Source organism: Thamnophis elegans, chromosome 13 (assembly GCF_009769535.1).
Source record: "Thamnophis elegans isolate rThaEle1 chromosome 13, rThaEle1.pri, whole genome shotgun sequence".
In the NCBI taxonomy this organism is placed as follows: Eukaryota; Metazoa; Chordata; class Lepidosauria; order Squamata; family Colubridae; genus Thamnophis; species Thamnophis elegans.
This window is the reverse complement of record NC_045553.1, coordinates 20,787,499-20,814,322: the sequence shown is the minus strand read 5'-3', so window position 1 is coordinate 20,814,322 and position 26,824 is coordinate 20,787,499. Positions and strand designations below refer to the sequence as shown.

The window sequence follows — 26,824 nt, the reverse complement described above, 5'->3', positions numbered from 1 at the left end:
TGATCAAGAAATTATACAACTACTTATTGAATTACAGAATGGAGGAGGAAGAAGTTAAAGAAACTATGATAACTTGGGCCAAAAATTTTGGCTACAGTATTGATTTGGAGAAATGGGAAAATTTTTTGAATGAAAATTATAAATGACAATGGCAGTAGCCTACAAGGAAAATATGTATAAAATGTTCTATAGATGGCATCTCCCACCAGCGAGACTGGCTAAAATGTACCCGAACCTATCACTGGACTGTTGGAAATGTAGGCAAAATCAAGGAACATATTACCACATGTGGTGGTCATGTCCAAAGGCTAAACAATATTGGAATAGAATAAGAAAATGGTTTGAAGAAATTACTAAATAGAGAATTAATGCCAAGAAAATTCCATTGAAATATCCAGCTGATGTTAGCTTGAAAGAAAACCCACCTTTATTGAGCAAAAAGTTTCATGGCTTCTACCAGCTTGAGAGGGTTATGCAAATAGGCCTCAGTTAACGATGTTCGGTGACTGAATGAGTGGGATTTAAAACTGGCCATTGAAGTTTCACCAATTCCAGCAGCCCTGCAGTCATGTGATCACCATTTCCAACCTTCCCTACCCGAGACTTGCCATTTCCCGCTGGCTTCCCCATTGACTCTGGTTGTTGGAAGCCGTGAGGAGGCCCTCACTTAATGACTTGCGATCCTCACAGCGACTGCTGGAATTGCTGTTAGGCTGAGTTATGTGGCCATGTGACAGCATGCTTTAGGACCATGTGAAGTTTAGCGACAGAAATCCTGTCCCACAAATGGTACTGATGGTTAGAAATGAGGAGAAAAGGCCGGGAGAGAAAAACACAGACAAGTTAAGAATTGGAAAATATGGTATTAAGAATGTGTGATAGGTAGGAATCAGATATATATTTGTAGGATTAGTAATTATATAAAAGAAAGAATCAACAGACAGGTAATCTGACTAACTACACATACCTATGTAATGGATATAAAATGTAATTGTTGTAAGATCTAATCACTATATGGAAACGTTTATGCCAGAAAGGTATATGTCCAATGTTTTTAATGTTTATCTAATAAAAAAATTAAAAAAAGAAAAGAAAGAAATCCTGTCCCATTGACCATAGTTAACAGAGAACTACCTGTACTTAAACCTTAGAAAAATGGTTAGTTTTATTCCTTCTGGTTTTCATATATACTAGTTTGATCTATTTTTAAGGCAACATGGTGGAAATTAACTCTTCGATTCTTCTGTTTTTCTATCAATCCCCACCAAGCTATCATATCTGATGTCCGGATACAGATGTTTCATATGTCCAGTCGAATTCAACAACGACACCAACAGCTTCACAGTGGACTGTGAGCCTTCAGAGCTTTTCCAGCTGCAAGAATATAACATCGCTCTTGTGCTTCAGTCTGTGATTGGATGGGTAGGCTTTTCGATTCAGCTTCTCAATTTGCCCTCACAATGTCTCAAAATGTCTCAAATATGTGTTCCTTTTCACAAGCTGAAAGGTGGGGGTGGGGGGATTATGACCATCGTATTTCTGGGAGGGAGGAATAAGGTCCATTTTGGTCCCTAAAACTCTCCAGCCCCTAAAAAAATATTTGGATCAATATTTCTCTTTTTAGGAGAGACAAAATGGGCAGATAAGATGTTAAGCCTTTTGCAAGGCTTATAACAGGTGTGTGTGTGTGTACTTAATATTTCTTAACATAAGCTTTATTTTAATATATTAAGAATGTATATGAACATAAATGTAAACTAGGAATATATTTATATAACTATATTTAACAAATACCTAATATATTCCTAATATATTTCTTAACTGCTTATCTCCCTTTCGCTTTTCAAATCCGCAATGTTTGGATGAAAATTACTTGCCTCCCTTTTACCTGGTCTCATGCCCTTTACCCCCAAGCAGGCAGAAGAAGGAATTGCGGCTATAGTTCAAGGGTTGCCCACCACGGTTGAGTTGCCAAAAGTGAAATTAGTGTGTGGTGATGCCAAAAACAAGATTCGGTCCATCCATGTCTCACTGTTGACCTCCAAGGTTGGATCAGGACGGTATAGGAAGCCAAATCTCTATGGTTTGGAACCCAACTTCAGAGAATCTGCCAAAACTGAACTAAAGGATGAATGCAAACAGAGGCTCTTAAGATATCCCCCAGAACCTAGGGTTGAGTTCCAGACCATATCAGTTTAATTTCTCTCATAAATGAGCATTTGGCCTTTAATTTGACTTCAGTTAAAAATGGTCAAACTCTGAAGGTGTGATTTATAACAAACACACTTCCTTGTAGGAGATGACTAGCCTGTTCCTGAAGGAGGGATCAAATGCGTCATCAGCCTCGAGTCCCTTCATGCCCACAAGAGATCTGAGTCCAGCACAGTTTGAATTCCATTGATTCTTATCGGCTGCCAGTTTGCTTTGACTGTTAGTAGTTCAGATTCTTGCAGAGAGCGTTAGCTTGCAATAAAACAACTGCCTCAACTTCTGGTTTTCCCATGCTTGACACTTCTGTTGGCAATTCATGTGCCCCAGCTGGTAAAGCAGGAGCTTATCTTGGGGAACTAATGGCCTGAAAGCTGAACCTCAGGGGGGGTGGGGGTGGGACAAGGTGGTCAGCGTCCCTCTTCTCCCCTTGCAGATGTGAGGCATGCCATTCACCTGGCCCGTTTTCCTTATTTCCCTCTCCTTCTTGCAGAAGACAGTCCGGATGTACCCCTTCCAGATCCACAGCATTGCCCTCTCCACGTTTGCATCCCTGATCGGACCTTTTGGGGGCTTCTTCGCCAGCGGTTTCAAAAGAGCGTTCAAAATCAAGGTAGGCCACACCTGAGCATCAGCATCAGCCTACCAGGGCCCATGAATCTTTTGAGAAAAAGGTCTAATCCAAGGCTTGGCAACCTTAAACACTCAAAGAGCCACAAAGGTCTTAACCAGAAGCCCCCCGTTCAATTCTGGAGCCAACTGGAAGTCTGGTTCCCCCACACCATAGAATCTCCCCTTAGCACGCAGAGCTGGCTGGAGAATTCTGGGAGTTGAAGTCCACAAGTCTTCAAGTTGCCAAGTTTGAAGACCGCTGATTTAAATCCTGTTCCAAATTAGTTGTCACAGGCAAAGAGTCCTTAATATCTTAAGTCTTCCCGTATCCTCTGCTTAAGTTCTACCAGGGTTTTTCTTGGCCTAAAGCAAGCAGGGCTGGAAAACCGTCTCAAATCTTGGTCCAATAGTTTTTTTTTCAGAGTCAAATATCGGTGTCTATTGGTAGGAATATTCCCCAAATGATTGCTTTTGCCCAGAATCTTAGCCAACAACTGCCCACCTCTAATCTTCTGATGTTTTATTTTGCATTCTTGCCCTGAGGATGGACTGGATGTCCTCAAGGACAGCCTTCCCATTCTAGCTTTCAGTGACATAAGTTCAAAAGCTATTCTCATTTGGGGTTTTTTTCCCCCCTAGCTCTTTCATGGATTAAATATGGGAATTCATGAAAGCTCAATCAAAAGGAGTGTTGGGGTGGCCTAGAGGTGGTGCTCTCGCTTCACAATTAGGAGGCTGTGAGTTTGATCCTAGGAAGAGGCAGATATTTCTCTTTCTCGCCGCGATGAGAATATACCTGCTGAACAAATCTTCACATTGGTGACAGGAAGGGCATCCGGCCAGTAAACACTCAGCTCCATTTAGTTGCCCAGACCCGCAAGAGATTATGGGATTGTTAAAAGAGGATGATGACTTTAGTATGGATGTTAGTCACACCCCTCAATTATTTTGGGATCAACTGTTTGAGCAGCTATAAAAGCCCCCAGTGCGATTGGTGGGGTGGCCTGGAGGGGGAGCTCTTGTCTCACAATCAAAAGGCTTGTGAGTTCGATTCTAGGAAGAGGCAGATATTTCTTTTTCTGGCCATGATGAGAATATGCCTGCTGAACAAAACTCCATTGGCAACAGGGAAGTGCATCCGGCCAGTAAAACACTCTGCTAGCTCCATTCAGTTGCTCAGATTCTACACTGCAAGGGATTATGGGGGTCCTTAAAAGAAGAAGAAGAAGATGATGATGATGATGATGATGAAAGCTTAATAAAACGTTTTCCTTTTTTATTGGCAGGATTTTGCCAACACCATTCCTGGGCATGGTGGCATCATGGATCGATTCGACTGCCAGTACTTGATGGCCACTTTTGTCAATGTGTATATTGCCAGTTTTATCAGGTAGTGTGTGTGTGTCCTCCCCAGTGAGCTGCACAAGGCTTTTTTTGAAAGGGAAGCAAGGGGAGTGAGCTCAAAGGTGCTTTTTCAAGAAGCAACTTCCTTGGTTTTTTTTCTTTGAAGATGTCTCACTTCTCATCCCAGAAGCTTCTTCAGCTCTGACTGGATGGTGGAGGATGGAAGGATTTATATTGCTTGCAGACAGCTGGTCCTTTGCATTCCTTTTGTCAAAATTAAACATGGCTCTCTCAACCGAGGAGGAGCAATACGAAATCATCAGAGCCATGGTGGCGCAGTGGTTAGAGTGCAGTGCTGCAGGCTACTTCTGCTGCAGTCCGACAGTTCGAATATCACCAGGCTCAAGGTTGACTCAGCCTTCCATCCTTCTGAGGTCGGTAAAATGAGGACCCAGATTGTTTTGGGGCAAGAGGCTGATTCCGTAAACTGCTTAGAAAGGGCTGTAAAGGACTGTAAAGCGGTATATAAGTCTAAGGGCTATTGCTATCTATCTCCAGCCTACAGTCCTTTTAGCAGTTCCGAGAATGCTCTACACCCATTTGCACCACTGAGGTGACCTTGAGGACACAGATGAACCTCCGAGTGGGCTCAATGACCCTCCAAAAGGATGCAAACGACCAGCTATCTGCAAGGAGTATAAGTCCTTCCGTTTTCCTGCAGAGTCGAGGGAGGGGTTACACGTGGATATAGTCACAGCCTGATTGATCCATAGACTGAGGGAATTTTCTTAAATGTTGCACCATTCTCTATTGGCTCCCAGTTTCCTCTCAGTCTTTTGGTCCAAGCACTGCTTTGGTTCCTAGGTAGGAAATATTATATTGCTCAAATATTCATCAAAAATTTATTCAATATTGAATTTGATTGATTGACTACTCTAAATTCTAAATTAATTGGCTGCTGCCCCCAGGGACTGTAGTTTCTGTTCCGTACGAAGTAGGAGAGCCTGCCTGGCGTTTCCCTCCTATCTCGCGAGGCGAGGAGCCCCGTCCAGTCCTCGGGTCCGCGGGGGTGACGGGCTCTACTCAGCAGCCGTGTGGGAGCAAAGAGGAGGTTTTAAGAGCCTCTCAGTGGCCCAGATATTCGACTTCCTGCAGAAGGGACTGGATGGGGGACTCTCACATAACACCTTATGCCGCCAGGTGGTGGCTTTGACCTTGGTCCTCGGGGGGGTGGGGATGGCCATACTCCCCTTTCCCAACTCCCTCTGGTACAGCGGTTTCTGAAGGGGGCAGCGAATATCCGACCTCTCACGGTGCATAGATTCCTGTTCTGACCCCCCCCCCTCTTCATACACCAAAGCACGCCAAGACAAAGATACTTCAAGGATTTATTAACACAGAGACCAGACCTTGGCAGCACTCCAGCACAGACTGACCTTGGCAGCAATCCAGCCTGCCAAGAGAGCCACGATAACTACTCCACCTCTAGTAAATACGTTGATTCCTGCAACGAGCTTGTGGAAAGCCATTCCTTTTATAGTCTTGAGAGGAGCCTAATTACCACCAGTTGAGTTCAATTATCTCCTGTAACTGTGTAACAGTTCTTTACGCCTATTAGCCCTCCATTGCTGGGCATTGAGGACCAACTCCCTTGTCTCCTCCCCACTGCTCCAATGCATGACGTCAGGATCACACTCCCTTGTCTCCTCCCCACTGCTCCAAGGCTTGACTTCGGGAGCATCTTCCCTTTGGCTCTCACCACTGCTCCAGGCTTCAGGTGCCTTCTGGTGGCCAACCAGCCTCTCTGCGCCCTGCTCAGAGTTGGAACCCTTTCCAGGGTCCTCCACATCTTCCAGAGCCAACTCATAGGGCCCCTCGCTGTCAGAGTCTGGTGGCAGCTCCTACGGCTCCTGCTGGGCCACAACAATTCCCCACATGGGATCTCCCTCTCGTCCTCAGAGCTTTGACGGGGGGAGGGGACTTTGAAACATTGCGGACAGTGCACCTTAGGTTGCTATCATTGAAGGTGGCATTCCTGGTCGCCATTATGTCGGCCAGGCGCATCTCCGAATTGGGAGCCCTATCCTCCAAAGACAATCTCTGCCAATTCCACTAGGATTGGGTGGCCTTTTCCTGGACCCTACCTTTCTTCCAAAGATTAATTCCCCATTTCACAGGGCACAAGAGATCATTTTGCCTAACTTTTGTCCGTTCCCCTTCTCACAATAGCAATAGCAGTAGACTTATATACCGCTTCATAGGGCTTTCAGCCCTCTCTAAGCGGTTTACAGAGAGTCAGCATATTGCCCCCAACAATCTGGGTCCTCATTTTACCCACCTCGGAAGGATGGAAAGCTGAGTCAACCCTGAGCCGGTGAGATTTGAACCGCTGAACTGCTGATCTAGCAGTAGCCTGCAGTGCTGCATTTAACCACTGCGCCACCTTGACACAGGGAGTGTCTCTAGCACCGCCTTGATGTACGCCGCGGCCTGCACATCTATCTTAGGCACACATCAGAGGTGTGCAGATCTGAGCCCCTCTTCATTTCCTTTCAGCCCGGCTCCTTGTCTTCAGCCCCAGTTGGCAGGTGGTTGAGGCAGGTTATTGTCACCGCCTCTGAGGCAGCTGGTCAGACACCTCCCTCGGGGATCACGGCCCACTCCACTACAGCGGCGTGGTCCACCAGGGCCCCATTTGAGGACATTTGTCAGGCGGCCACTTGGTCGTCTCTGACCCCCTTCATCTGGCACTATCGACTGGATGTTTTCACATCTGCAGAGGCGTCCTTTGGATGCAGGGTCCTACGGCAGGTAGCAACCGCCCCTCTCCCTGGGTCTTAAGTTCCCTCCCTGGGACTGAGCTTGGGTACATCCCAAGTGTAACCCCTACCTCGACTCTACAGGGAAAAGAACGTTGGTCCTTACCTGAACGTGTCTTTTCTGTGGAGAAGAGGGAGGGGTTACAACCCGCCCTAGTTAACTATAGAGTTGGCCGGGGGGGTGGGGGAGTGCTGTGGTCTGCTTGTGTTTTGCAGGTGTCGTCCTTTGACCTCAAGGAAACTGGGAGCCAATAGGGAATGGAGGAACATTTAAGAAAATTCCCTTAGTCTATGGACCAATAGGCTGTGACTATATCCCACGTGTAACCCCTCCCTCTCCTCTACAGAAAAGACACGTTCAGGTAAGGACCAACCTTCTTTTCCCACCATCCAGTCAGATCTAAAGAAGCTTCTTGAATGAGAAGTGAAACGTCTTCAAAGAAAAGCCAGAAAGTCCAGTGGCCTCTTGCAAAAAACCCAACAACACTTTTGGGACTACCAGGACCCAGAGGATGGAGAATCTGCATAGACAAGGGGAGTGAGCCTCCCACCGATCCTGTAGGAAGAGCCTATCTGACCATCCCCCCATTCTTGTTTTCCTCTTTCCAGGGGCCCCAATCCGAGCAGGCTCATCCAGCAGCTCTTAACCCTGCGGCCCGATCAGCAGCTAAACATCTTCAACACGCTAAAGGCTCACCTGGTCGACAAGGGGGTGCTCCCCACTTCTGAGGACGCATAGGCGGCTCGTCGATCGGAGTGTGGCTGAGCAAGGACCCCTCCTCTCCTCCCACCTGCCATAGCACCACTGCCCACCCATCCAACTTGCCCTGTCCAGCACAATAACCGAGCCTCTCTTCACTTTCTCCTTCCTCTTATATCAAAAGGGGGGTGTCAGTGGCTTTGGGGGGGACGGGACCGTTTGTTTCCAAGCAGACAGGAGAGGGGGCTTCACTGGGGAGGAATTTGAGGTGCAGCGGGGGAACAGACCTGGCTGATGGTTTTAGAAGGCAGCTTTTCTCCCCTTCAGAGCCGCGCTTGGGTTTTTCTCAACCTGGGGGTGGTTGGGGTGCATGTGTCTCCTTTATTCTTTCCCCAGGGAGAGAGGGGAGAAAGGAAGCAGGTGGCAGCAAGGAAATACTTCACAGCTCAGAAGACAACAGGGGTGTGGTTGTGCACTGACGTTCCCTCCTGAATTCTATTGTGCAGCAAAAATGGTTGTGGCACTTGATCAAACTTTCCGGAGACCAGAATAACCACGACACCTCCCACGTCGGCCTCCCCAGTCTGGATGGATGGGAAGACAGACAGAGAGGGGGGGAAAGATACATAAATAGAGTAGAGACAGAAAGAGAGAGAGTGTGTGTGCGTGTGTGCGCACGCATGCGTGTGTTGAGCGTGCACTCACATTGGCCATTTCCCCCCTACAGAAAAGCTACGAGAACCTCCAATGCTAGATTGTTTCAAAACAAAATTTCTTTTCCCTGTAAACAGCTGGTGCTGTGTTGTGTCCGTAGCCTTGCTGCCTCTACTACGCTCTGTTCATGGGGGAGCTTTCTGGGCCTGGAAACCTCTCTCCAGGGAGGCTGGGAGTGGCTGGGAAGAGGATCGGTTGGGATCTTAACCTCATTCCCATCCTGATCTCCCCAATACATCCGCTGCATGTAGAGGAATGAAAAGATGATCCCACCCATTGCTGGCTTCCTTCCCAGCCCATGTTCATGGATGAGAAGGCCAAAATGACACACACACACCCCAGTGGCCTTCAGGATGTGTGATTGTCACCCCTTGCCAAGGAAGGGGTAGGCAGGCAGAATCACTCTTGGTAACGCCAAACCATTTGCCGTCCGGAAAATCGGCACAAAAAATGAGTTTGCTTCTCAAAGGGAGCTAATTTTAAGCCAGTGCCCTCAAGGACATCAAAGTGGGCCCGTCTTCTGTCCTGTGGCTCCTGCAGATGCTCTAATCTGGATGGAGGCTTGTTATGGTCTCGCTAGAAGCGAAGGCACGGCAGGAAGGAAGTGAGCCGGGCTGCGTACGGAGAGAACTTGGGTGAATATTGATCAAAGTGAAAAGAACAGAGCAGGCTGGGGAAGGCAGGGTGCCTGACGTCGTTGGCATCAACCTACTTGGCTCCAGAGAAACCTGTTTGATTTGCGTGTGTGGGGTGTGTCCCCTAATGCATAGAGGGGGGCTCTCCCCACCTCCATCCACAGCGTAGTACCTGATACTCAAATGTCAGAGGAAACTAAGAACAGAAAGTGAAGAGAATGTTTCTGTTTACCTTTTCAAAAAGGCTCTAAGAGAAACCTGAAAAGAGGTGGGGCTTAGGACCAAACCAGATGTAAAGTCGTACAGGCAGATGAACCCTTTGAATGGAATTTTGTCCTGGATACGGAAGCTGTGGGTTCTGTTGTCTGTTCTGCATGAGCTGCTTGGCCTGCAGCCTTAACCATCGGCCACCCTACCTTTGCTATGGGGCAGGGAAAGCTACTAAGGCCCTGATGGCGAACCTATGGCACGCCTGCCAGAGGTGGCACGCAGAGCCCTCTCTCTGGGCATGGACACCATGTCCAGCTGCTTTTCTGGTTTCCAGTGCACTCATGCATGCCGGCTAGCTGGTCTTCATGTGTGCTGAAAACCCAAAGACCAGCTGGCCGGCGCACATGCATGTACACCAGCCACCTGGTCTTTGGGTTTTCGGCACCCCAGCACGTGCATGCACACCAGCCAGCAGGTATTCGTGCATGCTGGAGTGCCGAGAACCCGAAGACCAGGTGGCCGGTGCACATGGGCTGCCTGTGGGCTGGCCAATTGGTCTTTGGCTTTCCGGCGCATGGAAAGACTAGCTGGCCGGCGTGCATGCGCGTGCGTTCCGGTTTGGGCACTCTGTGCTGAAAAGTTTTGCCACCACTACACTAAGGCATTTGGCAGCATAAAGAGAACACCAGAAGGGCGTCCCTGGGTTCAAGAGGTCCCAGGATGGGCTATGGCATCGTTTTAGAAATCCTTGTAGGACTTGGATCCCAGGCCTCGTCCCCCATATATCTTCAGCAACCGTCCTGTGAAGGTGTGCATGTGGGGGGGGGGCCTCTGGAGCTGGACTTAAAGGGTTGGTGGTGATACTGCCGATAGATGTGGACAGTGGGTTGTATGGTGTGTGCGCGAAGCAGTTGGACGCCAGTTGTGGGCCAGCTCTTTCATTCCACCCTGTCCAACAGCTCTAAACAGTGGGAGGCAAAGTGTAGCATTTTAAAAACAGGCTCTCAACCTCAGCACGTTGAAACCCCCCAAGTTCTTGAACATTGCTGAGGTGAAGAAAGATGGTTTTTAAGGAATTGGATAATGTTCTCCTGACCTTCTGCGTGATGTTCTCCAGAAGGGCCTCCGAATGCCTCTTTGAAGAAGAAGCAAGGCTCTCTGGAGTCCTGGAGAAAGGTCTATAATCCTGTAGCTTTTAGGGGGTCTCCAAACTTGAAGACTTGTGGACTTCAGCAACACATGCTGGTTGGGGAATTCTGGGAATTGCAGCCCACAAGTCTTGAAGTCTCCAACCCTAACCCCTGCTGTAACTGAAAAAGCCATGTGCCCCTTCCTCTTTCTCCCCCTCCCCTTCCTCATATTTCCTTCTGCTAAACAACGCCAGACGTTGGTAGTTCTAGTGCCCCACCGGCCTCCTGTAGGCAGCACCTAAAGCTGGCAATATTAGTCCAGCCAGCGTAGCTATACGATCACCGTAAATCATCCTAGCCTTTCACTCCGTTCAGAAATTGTATTTCCTACTCTGCGATTCTTTTTTCTCTCCCTTTCCTTTCCTTCTTCCCCTGCCCTCTGCTTATTTCTCTGTGCGGTGTCCTTTTGAGGAAGGGGGGTTGATGGTTATATTGTTTCTTTGCAAAACGTTCATAAGGCGGGAGGGTCTGCAGGATGGGGTCAAAAAAAGTCAGGGCGGCAGGGCCACACCAGCGCAGTCAAAACCTCCACAATTTTTCAACGTGTGCTGCCAAGCAGGTGGAGTGTCTTCCATTGCACTCTTGTGGCCGCCATTTTGACTCTTGACCACACCCAACAGGCAGCCTTGCCCATAAGCTAATCTTTGAGTTGTATGGGTTTTAATTTTCATTGTTGTTATTGTTTTGTTCTGACTGTCAGAATGTGAATTACTGTACAAAGGCATTTTACCCTATTTATATATTGTAATGTTATTAAATAAAAGGTATCTAAAGTAATTGTTCGTACACGCAACTTTGGGAAAAGGGGGCGGATTTCAACTCGGTTAGTTGAAGCTGAGGGTTCCCAGAAGAGCATTTCATGTGAATCCACCTTTGTGAGCCGTACCATCTGCGCCATCCTTGGTTGGCACCTAGAAGTTGGGTGAACCGGATTTCTTTCGGCTTCTGTGGATGACTCATGACCAGGGGCGAAACTCTGTGAAGTCTGCTACCAGTTTGCCTTGTGCGCACGTGCGCACCGCAGGTGCTACCGTGCAGCGCTGAAAAAAGATTAAGTAAAACAGTGAAGGGGGGGGACAGCTGTGCCGCGTGATTTGGATTTGCTAGGAAGCAGGATTTCCTGCTTTTTAGCGAATATAAATCGCCCAGCGCAGGTGATTGTTGAACAGCTGATTGTTGGAATGTTAAAAAAATGCTACTGGTTTGGGTGAACTGGTAGTTCTGATGGTTGCACAGCTGATCGTTGGAACTACCGGGAATTGGTAGCATTTTTTCCTTACCGGTTCGGACAATCTGGTCCGAACTGGTAGTATTTCACCCCTGCTCATGACCAAAGTTTGTAAAATATTGGGGCAAAGTGGGGGCGTGTGCCATAAACATAACTAAACATGAAACACAGAAAACTCCCATTAGATTTATATTGTCTTGCAGTGAGTCATGGGTGCAATTTTACAACCTTTCTTGCCATAGTTGTTAAGTGAATCGCTGCAGTTGTAAAGATAGTAACATCTGGCTTCCCCCATTGACTTGCTTCCCAGAAGGTCACCCATCGGGAACAGGGGACCCTGGGACGCGGCAACTGTCATCAACATGAACCGGTTTGCCAAACAACCAAAATTTCATCACTGCTGCAATGTTTGTAAAAATAGGTGTTCTCTTTTTTCAAGGAGGAGTCAATAGTAGCCCTAGAGTTTGTCCTCGGGTTCACTGTGTAGACAGTGGCCACTTGAAGACTTGTGGATTTTAACTCCCAGAATTCCCCAGCCAGCATAACTTACTCTCTTGTAATCCCTTCCTCTGCAATCTCTCCATTTACATCAAAGGTCTTCAAACGTGGCCACTTTAAGACTTGTGGACTTCAACTCCCAGAATTCTCTAGCAGCATAATTTCCAGTTTTCCTGTTGGGCTGGTTTTTCACGCTCCGGAAGCTTCGGGGAAACCTCCAGAAGGTGAAAAACGGCCTCAAAAGAAGGCCAAAGTCATATGGCCAGCGTGCACATGTGCTTTCCGGCTGACAGGGCAATGCCTTACATGCTCTGACAAATGGCTCCATGTGCCACCTGTGGCTCACCATCATCAGCTCTTCTACCTAAAGGGCAAGTTGAGACCAAAAGATGGAGGTGGTGGCAGGATATAGGTCAGGGTTGTGCAACCTTTGCAACTTTGAGACTTCCAATCGTGCTGGGTGGGGACTTCTGGGAGTTCAAGTCCACAAATCCACCCGTGACCTAGACGAGTGCATCATTGCCTTTTAGTCATTTCCCAACCTGGTGGGCTGAAACGAGCAGACGAAATGCTTCGAGGACTTCCTAGCTGGTCTTTCCCCTCTTCCCCCGCTCTGCTTTACTCCATCAGCTTCATATGCAGACATCTCACTTCCTCAAAGCTGGTGAGACAGCAGCTCCTGCATGTTCAGCCACCCAGGGCGGGGGAGCATGACACGCATGGGGTTTTTGCAGAGGAACCCTCTGGAGAACAATGGAGCTGAATGCAACCAAGGGCCTACTCGAGAATGAAGGGTGACCCCCCACTAGGTTCTTCTGGCCTGTGAAATGAACTAAGGCTAGACTCAACATCTGGAAAGGGAGCAAGCTGATACTGCACTACAAGGAAGCGCGAGAGAACAATCTGCATGTCGCAGAAAGCCCCAAGCTGGGTAGGCGGAAGTTGTTGGCAAACCCAATGCGACTTTGCTTTTCTTGAGGAAGCCCAGACGTCGGTCGAATAACATCTCTCCAGCGCTCACCATCTGGAGCAGGGAAAAGGACCCCCCTCCCCTGTGGAAGCAAACCTTACACCTGGAGCTGGGATGTCTCTCAAATTTCCTCGTCACTGGGATTTCCATCTGAAGAAGGAAATATCCAAAATAGGTATTCTCTTCTTTTCAAGGAGGAGTCAATAGTAACCCTAGATTTTGTCCTTGGGGAGTCACTGTGTAAAGCAGAGGTCTTCAAATTTGGCCACTTTAAGGCTTGAGGACTTCAACTCCCAGAATTCTCCAGCCAGCTCAGTGGAGGAAGGGATTACAAGAGAGTAAATTATGCTGGCTGGAGAATTCTGGGAGTTGGAAGTCCACAAGTCTTAAAGTGGCCAAGTTTGGGGACCTCTGGTGTAAAGGTTGTGAAAATGTGGAGTTGCTACCTTTCCTGGCTGTGTAGAGGTTTAAACCTAAGTGAGCCACTCAAGGCTCTCCACTCTTCCTCCCTCAGCCTGTCTCTTATGGGTCTCGGGTTTGCTTTGGTTTTGAAAGTGTTGTGCTGAGGTCCAACCCTCCTCCTAGCCATAGTCAAATGTTGTCTTTTGAGACGAAGAGCTTTATCTGCTGATAGGCCATTTCAGGCTCTGATTTAAACACATCGCCCCGTTGAATGTGATTCTTCTGCAGTTCCGTGTTGCAGGCAGGTGTGTGTGTGTGTGTTATTTTTACTATCGGTTCTGTGGGTGTGGTGTGGCTTGGTGAGCCTGGCAGGGGAAGGATATTGCAAAATCCCCATTCCCTCCCGACTCTAGGGCCAGCCAGAGGTGGCATTTGCTGGTTCTCAACTACTCAGAATTTCTGCTGCCAGTTCTCCAGAAGCTTTCAGAATCTGTTGGATTTCACTGCTGCTCTCACCCCTTCTGATTTTCTAACGGCCAAAGGAGGGCTCTTAGTTGCGCCATCCAAATCCATCAAATCATTTTCTTTTTTCCTTTTGCCAAGAAGGGACACCTGCAAGGTTGACAGCATCCATTTCTTCCTTTTTCAATCACCTTTCAGGCTGTGTCAAATGAGGAAAAGTGTATTGAAACAGGAAGGGAATCTTGGTTGAAGACTGATGCTTCTGGTGGAGCAATCTTTTGGGCCATAGCATCTGTATATGAATCGGATCCAGTTGCGCCTGCAAAATCTCCATGTTGAGGGTGCATTCTTTGCTTTGAGCAGTTAAGCCAAACACTCTGACCCTCAGCCAGGTCTTCTGGGCTAACACCCAACAAGTCTTCCAAGAAAAGGATCCTGCAGGAAATGGGTTCTGTGAGTTCTGATCTCGCCAGTTGCTTTCCCCAAGGATCCCTGCTGTGCTAGGTCTTAGCACCTGCCAGTGGGCAGGATCTAATGATCCTAACCTTCACGAGCATTTTGCATTTGAGAGGCATTTCATCTCACTGCTCCTGAAGGAGGAAGAGCTCTGCTCTGTTTCCAAGAACCTTCTGGAGAAATTAGTGGTTCCCTGGTCAACCATGGTTGACTTAACCATTCTCCAACGCCTTCCCTTTTCCGTCCAACTTCCCCCTCCCATTTTCATTTCCTCCACCATCCCTCTCAACCCTCCAGTGCAGCATTTCTCCCCATCCTTTATGGAGGAAACATATTTGAGCTTCAATTTACTATTTGAGGTCTTTTGTTCTCCTTGTTCTTTTTTTCTAACTAAAGATGTTTGTACTGTTGGTAAAGTTGGAGTTCCCCTCACTTGCAAATTCCTCCGCTTTAATGTGGTTGGGAGTTTTATGGTACCATTTGTAATAGCTTTCTCTTGTTATTGTTAGTTGTGAAGTCGTGTCCGACCCATCGTGACTCCATGGACAATGTTCCTCCAGGCCTTCCTGCCCTCTACCATCCTCTGGAGTTCATTGAAGCTCCGCCAACTGCTTCAGTGACTCCATCCAGCCACCTACTTCTCTGTCATCCCCTTCTTCTTCTTCTGCCCTCCATCCTTCCCAGCATGAGGCTCTTCTCCAGGGAGTCCTTCCTTCTCAAGAGGTGGCCAAAGGATTTGAGTTTCCTCTTCAGGATCTGGCCTTTTAAAGGGCAGCCAGGGTGGATCTCCTCTAGGACTGACCAGTTGGATGGCCTTGCAGTCCAAGGGACTCACAGGAGTCTTCTCCAGCTTTTTCTAAGAGAATACTAATTTGTAAATTGAGATTAGTGCTGTTTTAGACTACGGCTTTGAATGGCAATGAACTAGGAGAACAAATCTACATAGAAAGAAGAATATTGTGCTTCCTTAAATAAAAAGTGGTTAGTTTTCAAGCTTTTAAGTCACCTGCTTAAATATTTTAAACACCCAATGCAGCTATTGGAGTCTTTTGTGCCAGTCTTGGGTTTCCTTCATTTTTCTACAACAGGACACGTTCAGGCCAATTCCACATGGGTATTGTAGTCTATTTTGGGCTCTCCAACTCCTCTTCCAATCATAAAGCTAAAAAAAAAAATCAGTGTTAACAGATTTTTGTATGTTGGAAAGTGAAAGGAAAACCAATCCTATTTCTGGAACACAAAACAACAGCCGGAAGTCTGTGATTCTTCTTTTACATGTGATGCAGCGCCATCTCTTCTGCATTTGTTTGCAAGGAAGAGGAGAAGGACTGAGGTTCTTGGTGCTCTCTAAGATTGGTTGTTTTCTTGCAGATGTTTAATGACCCAAGTAGGGAACACCATCAGGGTTAATAGAGAGGAGAAAAAACAACTGTGGGGTCCTTGGTGCTTTCTGAGCTTGCTTGTTTTCTTGCAGACATATCTTTACCCAAACTAGTAACATCATCAGTGCTAGCCTACTGATGAGTTTGGGTAATGAAATGAAACTTTCTTCTTGAAAGAAAAAAAGCAATCTCAGAGAGCATCAGAGAGGAAGAGGAGGACGAGGAGGAGGAATTAAAGAAAGAATAGGATTTTGATGACTGCCCTTCCTTCTATGGTAGTCACCAACTTAACTTTTTCCTTTCCTCGTTTAATCCTTCTTACTCCAAATCTCCGTATAAACCATCAATTCAGTAACAAAAAGTCTATACAGTATAAGGTTTCCAGTCTTATTTTAAGAAAATGGCTATCGTTTGTTCCCCGACTCTGCTTTGACAGTCTCGAGTGATTTGTGGTCATGGTTTGCAAGGGTGAGACCTCCAGACTCGGGAACAGAGGCTAAGCTTTGTCATAAGAAAATTGGGGAGCTAAAGTCAATTCTGGAACTCCTTGGACGTTACGGAGATTTCCCTGTAGAACTTGTCAAGAGTTGGGATTCTAGTTAGTTAGTTAGTTAGTTAGTTTGTCAAACGTGTACAAGGTAACAGGTATAAGTATAAACATGGACATGAACACAGGAAATGGGTACAAATAAATGGGGACAGTAGGACAGGGACGGAAGGCACACTGGTCTGCTTATGCACACTCCCTTTATGGACCTCTTAGGAATGGGGTGAGGTCCATGGTAGACAGTTTGAGGTTAAAGTTTTGGGGGCCTGAGGATGCAACAATAGAGTCAGGTAGAACATTCCAGGCATTGACCACTCTTGCTGAAGTCGTACTTTCTGCAATCGAGTTTGGAGCGGTTTACCTTGAGTTTGTGTCTATTGTTTGCCCGTGTATTATTGAGGTTGAAGCTGAAGTAGTTGTCAACAGGTAGGATGTTGTAGCAGATAATTTTGTGTACTAAGCTTAGGTCAGACCTTAATCAGCCTAGTTCTAGGTTCTCCAAGCTCAAAATTTACACCCTGGTGTCGTAAGGGATTCTATTGTGAGCAGAGGAGTGGAGGACTCTTCTCGTGAAATATCTCTGGACTCGCTCGATCGTATTAATGTCCGATATACAGTGGGGATTCCAGGCAGACCAGCTGTATTCAAGAATTGGTCTGAATTCTGCTGCCTTCTTTGAGTCTGGTGTCACACACACACACACACACACACACACACACACCAATTTTCAAGAGGCATGTTGCTTGCACGAATCATCAAAGGAATGAGACGAATCAAAATGGAAAGAGACAAACTTTTTCTTTCTTTCTTTTTAAATTTCACACCCTCAATTTCCTCCTGCCTCACCCATCAGCAGCCAGCAGAGAGCACCCAGGAACAAATTCTAGATTTCTTTAGATTTCCCCCTGCATCTCTCTGTTTGAGAAAAGTTACGGGGGTTTTCCAGAGTGGGTCTCTTTGGCTGGATGATCTGGACTGAACTAAGCTGGGGTGAAATGGCAGCATATGGGGGCAAAATCCTTACACACCATCAGCTGAGGTTCTGAGCTGCTGCACCACAAGTTCCCCAGAAGTTTCATTTCCACTTAATCTCCTCTTGTGACAAGTTTGTCTGCCAGGCAGAGAGCAAAAGTCAATGAGCAAACAGAAACTTTAGGCTTGTTGTGTGTGTGGCAGCTGAGAGACAACCTTAGATAACCAATCTACCAGGGAGAGGGGCTTTTTCAATTGGACTTTCTTCCTTTTTTCCTTGAAAAAGTTTCACTTCTCATCCAAGAAGCTTCTTCAGCGCTTTTTTTCATTGTTTAAATTGCACACCATCCAGAGCCTCTCCCTGAAGGAGATGGATAGTTAAGAAGTGTGAGGTATAAAAAAATAAGTTGGGGCTTGGATCACGCCGTGATGGCTGCCTTCTTGACACACAGACACACAACTCCAATGCCTCAGAGGCTATCCCAAATCTCTGAGCCAAGATGTGGTAACACTGAACATCTGTAAAAGAGGTAGAGCATTTGGCCACTTAAAGGACAGCATGATCTCTGCCAGAGGTCAAGGTGTGAGTGTGTGGGTGTTTGACTGATGGAAACAGTATTGTGACATCACCACACAATCTCTGCTTCTTTACGTGTGTCAAGACAATTCACTTCATGATTCATCATCATGTAATTCATAATAAAAGCAAGAGGGTAACATTTTAACATTTTCTTAATCACATTTTCATCTGTAGGGAATCTCTTCGTCCTTCCAATTTTGTGCAAATACAATTCCAGCTGCATTTATTACATGAATAATCAAATATACATTTTCTTTACTATATTTTTCTGACAAGATGCCCAACAAGAACAGTTCAGGTTTTAAATCAATATGTTGCTGCGTCATCATCTCCAACCACATTTGGATTTTTGCCCAGTATTTTTGCTCTTGTAGGACTCCTATTTTTCCCCCGAGGTGTACTTTAACCAAGCTACACATATCTACTGCTCTTTGAAAACCAACCAGGCAGCAAATCAGATCCAAAATACCATATTTTTTGGAGTATAAGGCACACCTTTTCCCCCTAAAAGAGGGTGAAAATTTGGATGTGTCTTATACGCTGAATGTAGCCCCACCCACCCACCGGCCCCCACCCTTTGGCCTCTGCCTCCCAGCAATTTATCTTGCAGCAAATGGGGGCTTGCTGAGGCTTCAATAAGTTATAGCAATCCCTGCAGCCTGAAACAGATGATGATCGGGAAAAATTGTAAGTGAAACTTGCTGTGTGCTCCACATGGCAAATTGCTGGAAGGCAGATTTTTTTTCTTGTACTAATCAGGCTGTTTGCTGCAAGGAGGTAAGTCAACAACTGTAAATGCCTATAGAATGTTCAAATGATTAGACCTATTTTTTAAAGACTGCTTTATTATTATTCTAGACAACTTAACAAAATGAAAAAGCTTTTTAAAATAAATGCTTGATCTGAAGAGGCTCTGTGCTACAGTATCTTCTTTTAAATAGCAGAGAATAACTATACTTCCAGAAAGCACATCAATTGTAACAGCATCTAAACAAGTATAGTCTGAAATATAACACTACAAACTGTGTATATTATCTGTACTGTTCATTGCAAGGAGGCAAATTGCTGGGAGACAGAGGCAGATATTTTTCCCTTGTTTTCCTCCCTCAAAATCTAGGTGCATCTTATACCTCGGAGCATCTTATACTCCGAAAAATATGGTAGGTGAACAATTCTGTCTTTTCCTTGAGGAAAAGCTTACAAATGCAATAAGAATGACACCGGCATTTTGGTGGACTCCACCCACACAACATGTATTTTGTCCTCCTTGTCTACTCAGCCGAGTTTCCCCTGGGTTCCTCTGCAGAAGATGCCTTTCTTTTTTTCTCTAAATGCTCTTACTTGTAAAGCATACCGCCTACACAGGAAAAAGGAAGTCCACTCAAAGAAGTCGCTTCCTTTTGAGCAAACTCCTTGCCCCAGGCGTGGGCTTAGCAAAGCAACAACCAGCTTTGTGCTCTGGGTCCTGTTCGGGAGACCCAACGGGACATTTCCCTACCAAGGAAGCCTCCCCTGCTTCTGGGCCTGAGGTTCTGCCTTGATTGTCTTCTTGCTTGTTCTGGGCTCACATTTACCTTCTCACCCCCTAGTTCGCTCGCAGAGCATGATGGCCGTTGATGCGAAAGGCTCTGGCCCTTGGCATCAGCTCCCCAACCCTCTGGAGCGCCCCTTGAAAAGCGGCTGGCTGAAGAAGCAGCGATCCATCGTCAAGAACTGGCAGCAGAGGTTCTTCGTGCTGAAGGGCCAACACCTGCACTACTACAAGGAGGAGGAAGACCTGAAGCCCCAGGTAGGGAGGGATCTTGAGGAGGAGAATGCATTTTTGTGCTGCTGGGGTGATGGGAAGGCTAATGAGGGAAAGGGTTGGGAACCACGGAAGGTTATAGAAAGGCACATTCTACCTTCTCTAGCCTTATACAAGAGGAGACCAATTGAAGTTCTCCTCAGCCAGGCGGAGACAAGAGCAACCTTGAGTTGCAACCTCCAACTTCAGTTCTGCTTCTCTTCAGTTCAGCTTGACATCTGAACCAGTGGTGGGATTATTATTTTTTTGTATTTGTATTTAATAGATTTATAGACCGCCCAATCCCGAAGGACTCCGGGCGGCTTACAGAAAGTAAATTAAAAAAAAAAAAAGAATTTAAAAAAACAGAGGAAACAGATTAAAACCTCATCATGCACCCAATCTGGTCGGGGCTGGACCTCAGTCATGAGGTCAACAGCCCCAGGCCTGCCGTAATAGCCAGGTTTTGATAGCCTTTCAGAAGGCCATGAGAGTGGGTAGGGTCCGGATCTCCGGGGGACCGCCAGCCGACATTGTCTGGCTGACGGCACCTGGAGAGGGCCCACCCTGTGCGATCTTATCGGCCGTTGGGAGGTATGCGGCAGTAGGCGGTCTCGCAGGTATCCAGGTCCTAGGCCATGTAGGGCTTTAAAGGTAATAACCAGCACCTTGAATCGCGTTCGGAGACCGATAGGAAGCCAGTGCAGCTCGCAGAGGATAAGTGTAGATCAAGATACACCCAGTATCGCTCGTGCGGCTGCATTCTGGACTAGTTGTAGTCTCCGAACCCTTTTCAGGGGCAGCCCCATGTAGAGCGCATTACAGTAGTCAAGTCTTGAGGTGACGAGGGCGTGAGTGACCATTTGAAGTGCCTCCCAATCCAAATAGGGTCGCAACTGGTGCACCAGGTGAACCTGGGCAAAGGGCCCCCTGGTCACGGCCGACAGGTGATGTTCTAATGTCAGCTCCGGATCCAGGAGACCCCCAAGTTGCGGACCATCTCTGAGTGGTGTAAATTTTCATCCCCCAGGATTAGGGATGGACTATCTGGGCTGTCCTTGGGGGGCATCATCCACAACCACTCGTCTTGTCAGGATTGACTGCAAGTTTGTTCACTCCCATCCAGATCCTGACAGCTTCCAGGCACTGGCACATCACGTCCACCACTGTGTATCATCCGCATATTGGTGGTATTTAATCCCGTGCCGACGAATGATCTCACCCAGTGGCTTCATGTAGATATTAAATAGGAGGGGGGACAAGACTGAGCCCTGCGGCACACCATATTTAAGGGGCCTAGGAGATGACCTTTGCCCTCCAACCAACACTGACTGCGACCTGTCGGAGAGGTAAGAGGAGAACCACCATAAAACGGTGCCTCCCACTCCCACCTCTTCCAGCCGTCGCAGAAGGATACCATTGTTGATGGTATCGAAGGCCGCTGAGAGGTCAAGGAGCACCAGGATAGAGGAATATCCTGTATCCCTGGCCCGCCAGAGATCATCGGTCAGTGCGACCAAAGCGGTTTCGGTGCAGTATCCAGGACTGAAACCAGACTGAAAGGAATCTAGATAATCTGCTTCATCCAAGGTCCATCGGAGTTGAAGGGCCACCACCTTCTCAACAATCTTCCCCAAAAAGGGGAGGTTGGAGACCAGACGATAGTTGTTAAGAATAGCTGGGTCCAGAGAAGGCTTCTTGAGGAGGGGTCTCACCACCGCTTCCTTCAAAGGTTGCGGGAAAAATCCTTCCTGCAAAGACGTGTTCGTAATCATCTGGAGCCAGCCTCGTGTTACCTCCCTGCTGGTCGAGACCAGCCAGGAGGGACACGGGTCCAGTAAACAGGTGGAGACACTCATCGTTCCCATGGCCTTATCCACTTCCTCAGGGGTGACAGGCTGGAACTCATTCCAGGAAATCTGATCAAGACCCTCCCTCGGCATCTCCGCTGGTACTGTCCAAGTGGGGTCAAGATCTGCCCGAATCTGAGTGATTTTGTCCAACAGAAACTGAGCAAACTCCTCAGCCCTTCCCTGTAAGGGTTCTCCCGCATCCTCACCCTTCAAGAGGAAGCGGGTTATCCTGAACAGGGCGGCTGGGCAAGATTCTGAGGAAGCAATAAGAGCAGAAAAATGTGCACATTTTGCCACCCGTATCGCCACTAAATAAGTCCTAATGAAGGCTCTTAATAGTGTTCAATTGGATTCGGAGTTGCTAGCCCTCCAGCGTCGCTCTGGGCGTCTTTTTTGGCGCTTCATCTCCCGGAGTTCCTCAGTAAACCAAGGTGCCCTCCTGGATCCACTGCTGCGGAGAGGCCGCAAAGGCGCACTACTGGTTCTGTGGGTGTGGCTTGGTGGGCGTGGCAGGGGAAGAATACTGCAAAATCTCCATTCCCTCCCCGCTCCAGGGGAAGGATACTGTAAAAACTCCATTCCCTTCCTGCTCCAGGGGAAGGATACTGCAAAATCTCCATTCCCTCCTGATCAGTTGGTACTCGGGATGCAGAGAATAGATGGGGGCGGGGCCGGCAAGAGGTGGTACTTGCCAGTTCTCTGAACTACTCAAAATTTCTGCTACCAGTTCTCCAGAACTGGTCAGAACTGGCTGAATCCCACCTCTGATATAATCATATTTCAACTTTTGGACAATTTAAACAGATGGGTTAATTTCTCTCAGCAAATATTGCAATGTGCTTGTTCATCGATCACAGCTTAACCTCATCCTTTGCAAATAGCATTACATCCTAGCATCCCATAATACACTTTCATCTGATGCAGCATACAGCCAGAAACACAAGTAGTCCTCAACTTAACAACATTTTGTTTAATGACTGCTTGAAATTACAACACTGAAAAAAGTGACTTATGTTTTTCACACTTACGACGACCATTGCAGTACCCCCATGATCATGCGATCAAAATTCAGATGTGATTTACATTGGATGCCTGACTTACATTTATGACAGTTCATATTGTCCCGGGGTCATGTGATCAGTAGTGGGATTCAATTTTTTTTACTAATGGTTCTGTGGGCATGGCTTGTTGGACGTGGCAGGGGAAGGAGACTGCAAAATCTGCATTCCCTCCCGATCAGCTGGGACTCGGGAAGCACAGAATAGATGGGGTGGGGCCAGTCAGAGGTGATATTTGCCGGTTCTCCAAAGTACTCAAAATTCCCACTGCTGATTTTCCAGAACTGGCTGTAAAATTCTGGGAGTTGAAGTCCACATGTCTTAAAGTTGCCAAGTTTGAAGACCTCTGCTTTAAATTGAAACAGACACAAATGCAAGTTCCTTGTAACAAAAGGGGCCAAAGCCTATTATTTCTGCACCCCTACGTTTTGTTTTCAACATTTATTAGGTCTTTCTGCATTGCCACAATTGCAAGGCAAGATCTGTACCCTTTTCCAAAGAGTCACTCTATGAAGATCTGAACTGGTTTACCCAACTTTTCAATGAAAATTAATGCTGAAAAATGTTAGCAATACAGCAATATAGGGCATTGCATATCAAATTTAATGAGACCTCCCCAAGCTATGGCGATATGATCAATGATGCCCATCATTAACAGATGTGATGAAGCGGCCCATAAGCGTCATTTAATAAATTCAGATAAGTTTATTTGAGACTATGCTGGGGTCTGCGAGTTCTGTCAATGCAGTTCTGTCAATAATTGGCAAATTTAACATTGATTTTCCTTTATAAATAAATGTATCATTGAGTCAATAAAGTATCCATCATTTTAACCAGGAGTCAGCCTTTCCCGCTGTTCAACCACATAGAGATTTGTTGTGTTTTTCCCTCAATTTCAGATGATAACAATGAAATTGAAAATAAACGTGGTGGTTTGAAAACCTTTGTAAATTACATTGGGGTTTTAGTGCTGGCTCCCTTTCCTTCTTCTGTGCTTCACAGAATTACATGAAAATGCATTCAAGTGGAATCGTGATAGTATTTATAGGAAGATTAATACCTATAAATCATTGTAATACAATCCTGGTAAAATATTTTCAAGTGACTCCTGAAATTTAAGGCTTCTTCCACATATAGTACTTCCATCTGAAACAACATGGATTGTCCCCCCACCCCTTCTAAACGGATCTTTTTCCTTTGTTGGAAAAAAAATAATTTGAAAAGTAGCAGAAATTTCAGGAAGATTGCAGAAATGTACTTTTAATCCTATCAAATGATAGCAGCTGCCTATTCCAGGGATTTGGGAAGGACTCGATGGATAAAACTGCCAAATCCAATCTAAATATTGTGGAGGAAGAGGAAGAAGGAAAAGAAATAGGAGGAAGAGGAGGAGGAGGAGGAGGAGGAGGAGGAGGAGATCATCATCATCAACAACAACAACAATGTTCAGTGCAATTCCAAACTTCTGGAGCATCACTTGAACACTATTGGCATGACAAAATCACATTGAATGTAGAATACCAGAGTTGGAAGGGACCTCCTAGGTCATCTAGCTCAAACAAGAGACCCTACACCATTTCTGACAGATGGCAGTCCAATCTCTTCTTGAAAGTGTCTCAGTTGCAAAGGGTAACTTGGCTAGGAACAGCTCACATCCTGCAATATTTTAATGTTATCAAATAACAACATCTACCTATCCCAGGTCCTTTAGTAGCTGGACAATAGGACACCAAATTCAATCTAAATGTTCTAGCTGACTGTGTGTCCGATTGTAATATTTCACCTGCTAGGTAAGTAGGAAGAGTGGACAGCTTCATTGTGGGCAGCTTCTGAACTGTTTTTTCCCCTGCAGCTCCTGGGCTCTTCACAAATACAGTGCCAAATTGCCATGGTGCAATAGCTAAAATTTGGCCTTAAATCTTAGGGCAGCTTAAGTGGTGCTGTATAAATGATTGGTTTCAAAAAATCACATCCGTAACTGTTTTTCATTCCATGAACAAACCAGCAAATGGCACCTTTTCTGAAATGGTGGTAAAAGTGCCTTTCTGGGGAGAAGGACCAAGCTGGCAACTCTGTGAGTAAGGATTTCCTACCCCTACTAGATAGTCACAAAGAGAAACAGAAATCTCTAACTCTTTGCTGCCTGCACAAGAAATCTAGATCTTTGCCTAAATAACATTAGATCAACTCGATTGGAATCTAGCAGGACACACCCTAAAACGATCTTTCTCTTTTTCTTCTCTAATGACCTGCAACTCTTCTGAGTGGAGGGCAGGATCCCAATTCCAGAACCTTTCTCAAAAGTTGCTGTGCCTTGATGCAGTGGTGGGTTTCAGCCGGTATGGCCTGGTACAGCCGTACTGGTAATAGCCACTGACAGCGTTTTTAAACCAACCGGCCAATTGCACCTGTGCACACAGTGTGTGGCGCCTAGGTGAGCTCCTACAAGCAGCTGGGTGTCGCAGGGACGGTGGAGTGCGCATGCATGTGCAGCGTGTGTACACGAAAGGATGCATGACCACCGTACCGGTAGCGATGGGGAGAGGAACCCCATCCCACCACTTCCTTGATGCCATCCTTACTTCCCTGGCCCATGCGTGGAACCTTGACCTCAAGAGAGCAACCAAACTTTGAAGAGCCTGCTCAAACAGTTGGCTCTTCTAACCCAGGGTGGTGGTGGAGGACTTCTTCTCCGTTCTGCTTGAGGATACTGTTCTCCGTCTCCCTCCCCCCCGTTTGTTTCCTGTCTGCACATTTCCCTTCTCAGAAGTTCGCCCGTGCTCTTCCTTTGCCACTGCAGTCTTATCGCTCAGCTCTGCCATCCAGCCCAGGCTCTTTCTGCTTTCTGACAGCCAGAGTAGCTCAACCCATGTTGCTTCCCCTCCTGCTCTGGTCCATCTAAGATCCAAAACACAAGAGCTTGCAAGGAACTCGAGTTCCCTCAGTTCTCAAGTCACAAGGCACCTTCCTGCTGGCCTTGTGACTGACCTGATTGATGAGGTGAGCAGCCTCCTTTGTGGCTGAATTTTGGGATTTCACTAGTGATGGAATAAGCTAGCATTTTTAGCTGTGGGCTCTACTACAGATCTCATTCGGTTTGCTTGCCTCTGAATGCATCTGCTCCACTTTTGCATTTGTGAACTGAACAGGATTTTTCCTACTGCTTGAAGTTCATGTTAGTCAGAATTGATTCAGGCCCCCCAGTTTATTGATACCCCCAAAAAGATATGAGAGATATAAATAGAAATCTGGAAGGAATAGTTCAACAAGTCAAAAGCTCTGCCATGTGCCTTATTCCTAGTGCATGAGGCCCCCAAATGCTTGCGGTGTCCAGATATTTACATGTTCACATGGATACACAACATTGTCTTGATTTTCTTCCATGCGACATCCCTTCAGATGCCAGAGAATGGACATCACACATCCATTCACACGTCTTTCCTCAAAACTATCCAGCTGCCATTTTTTCATTTTCTCTTATGTACTCAGCCCTGTGTTGTTGCTGCTGCTATTATTGTGTGGTTAATCTTTGGTGAGATTCACAGCCTTTGGGGCTGGTTGTTAGCTCAACAGCTCGAGTCCTAACCAAGGACCTAGGAATTGTTAAGGTAACGTCAGAAGACTTCCCAAGTAGGGCGGTTTTTTGTAGAATCAGAATGTTCAAGTCGGATAAATTTAAAATTTCCAAATAGCGAGATAGTCCTTTGCGTATTGCTTCAAGGGCTCCAGTTACAATCGGGACAACACACGATTTCTTTTTCCATAGTCGCTCAACTTCAATTTGCAAGTCCCAGTACTTTGTGATTTTTTTCTTGCTGTTTATCTTCAATTCGTGCATTTCCAGGTATTGCAATGTCAATGAACCATACTTTTTTCTTTTCAATTATTGTTATGTCAGGTGTGTTGTGGGCCAAGTGTCTATCAGTCTGAATTCTGAAGTCCCACAAGATCTTGACTTTCTCATTCTCTAAAACCTTCTCAACCTGATGTTCCCAGTGGTTTTTGCTGTACTCAAATCCAAACTTTTGGCAAAATTTCCAGTGAATGATCTTAGCAACGCAGTCATGGCATTGTAGGTAGTCAGTGTGTAAAATTTTGCTGCACCCACTGATCAAGTGGTCAACTGTCTCATCTTTCTCATTACAGAGACGATATTTGCTGTTGGTGGTAACATGTTGAATTTTTGCCTTCATGCAGTTTG

The 26,824-nt window shown here is 46.5% G+C and overlaps 2 protein-coding genes across 2 annotated transcripts in view; both read left to right on the top strand.

Moving 5' to 3' along the window:
- CDS2 (CDP-diacylglycerol synthase 2) overlaps positions 1 to 9,220 on the top strand; it is a 36,963-nt gene extending 27,743 nt beyond the window's left edge. Inside the window, exons 10-13 of the mRNA XM_032229825.1 lie at positions 1,270 to 1,422; positions 2,702 to 2,821; positions 4,107 to 4,210; positions 7,593 to 9,220. Of these exons, the coding sequence (XP_032085716.1) occupies positions 1,270 to 1,422; positions 2,702 to 2,821; positions 4,107 to 4,210; positions 7,593 to 7,722 (507 nt within the window). The 3' untranslated portion in view covers positions 7,723 to 9,220. The remainder of the gene's footprint in view (positions 1 to 1,269; positions 1,423 to 2,701; positions 2,822 to 4,106; positions 4,211 to 7,592) is intronic.
- A 420-nt stretch (positions 9,221 to 9,640) lies between these two features.
- The window catches only part of ARHGAP25 (Rho GTPase activating protein 25), a 39,852-nt gene continuing 22,668 nt past the window's right edge, over positions 9,641 to 26,824 (top strand). Inside the window, exons 1-2 of the mRNA XM_032229292.1 lie at positions 9,641 to 13,303; positions 19,519 to 19,718. Coding sequence (XP_032085183.1) covers positions 13,243 to 13,303; positions 19,519 to 19,718 — 261 coding nt within the window. The 5' untranslated portion in view covers positions 9,641 to 13,242. The remainder of the gene's footprint in view (positions 13,304 to 19,518; positions 19,719 to 26,824) is intronic.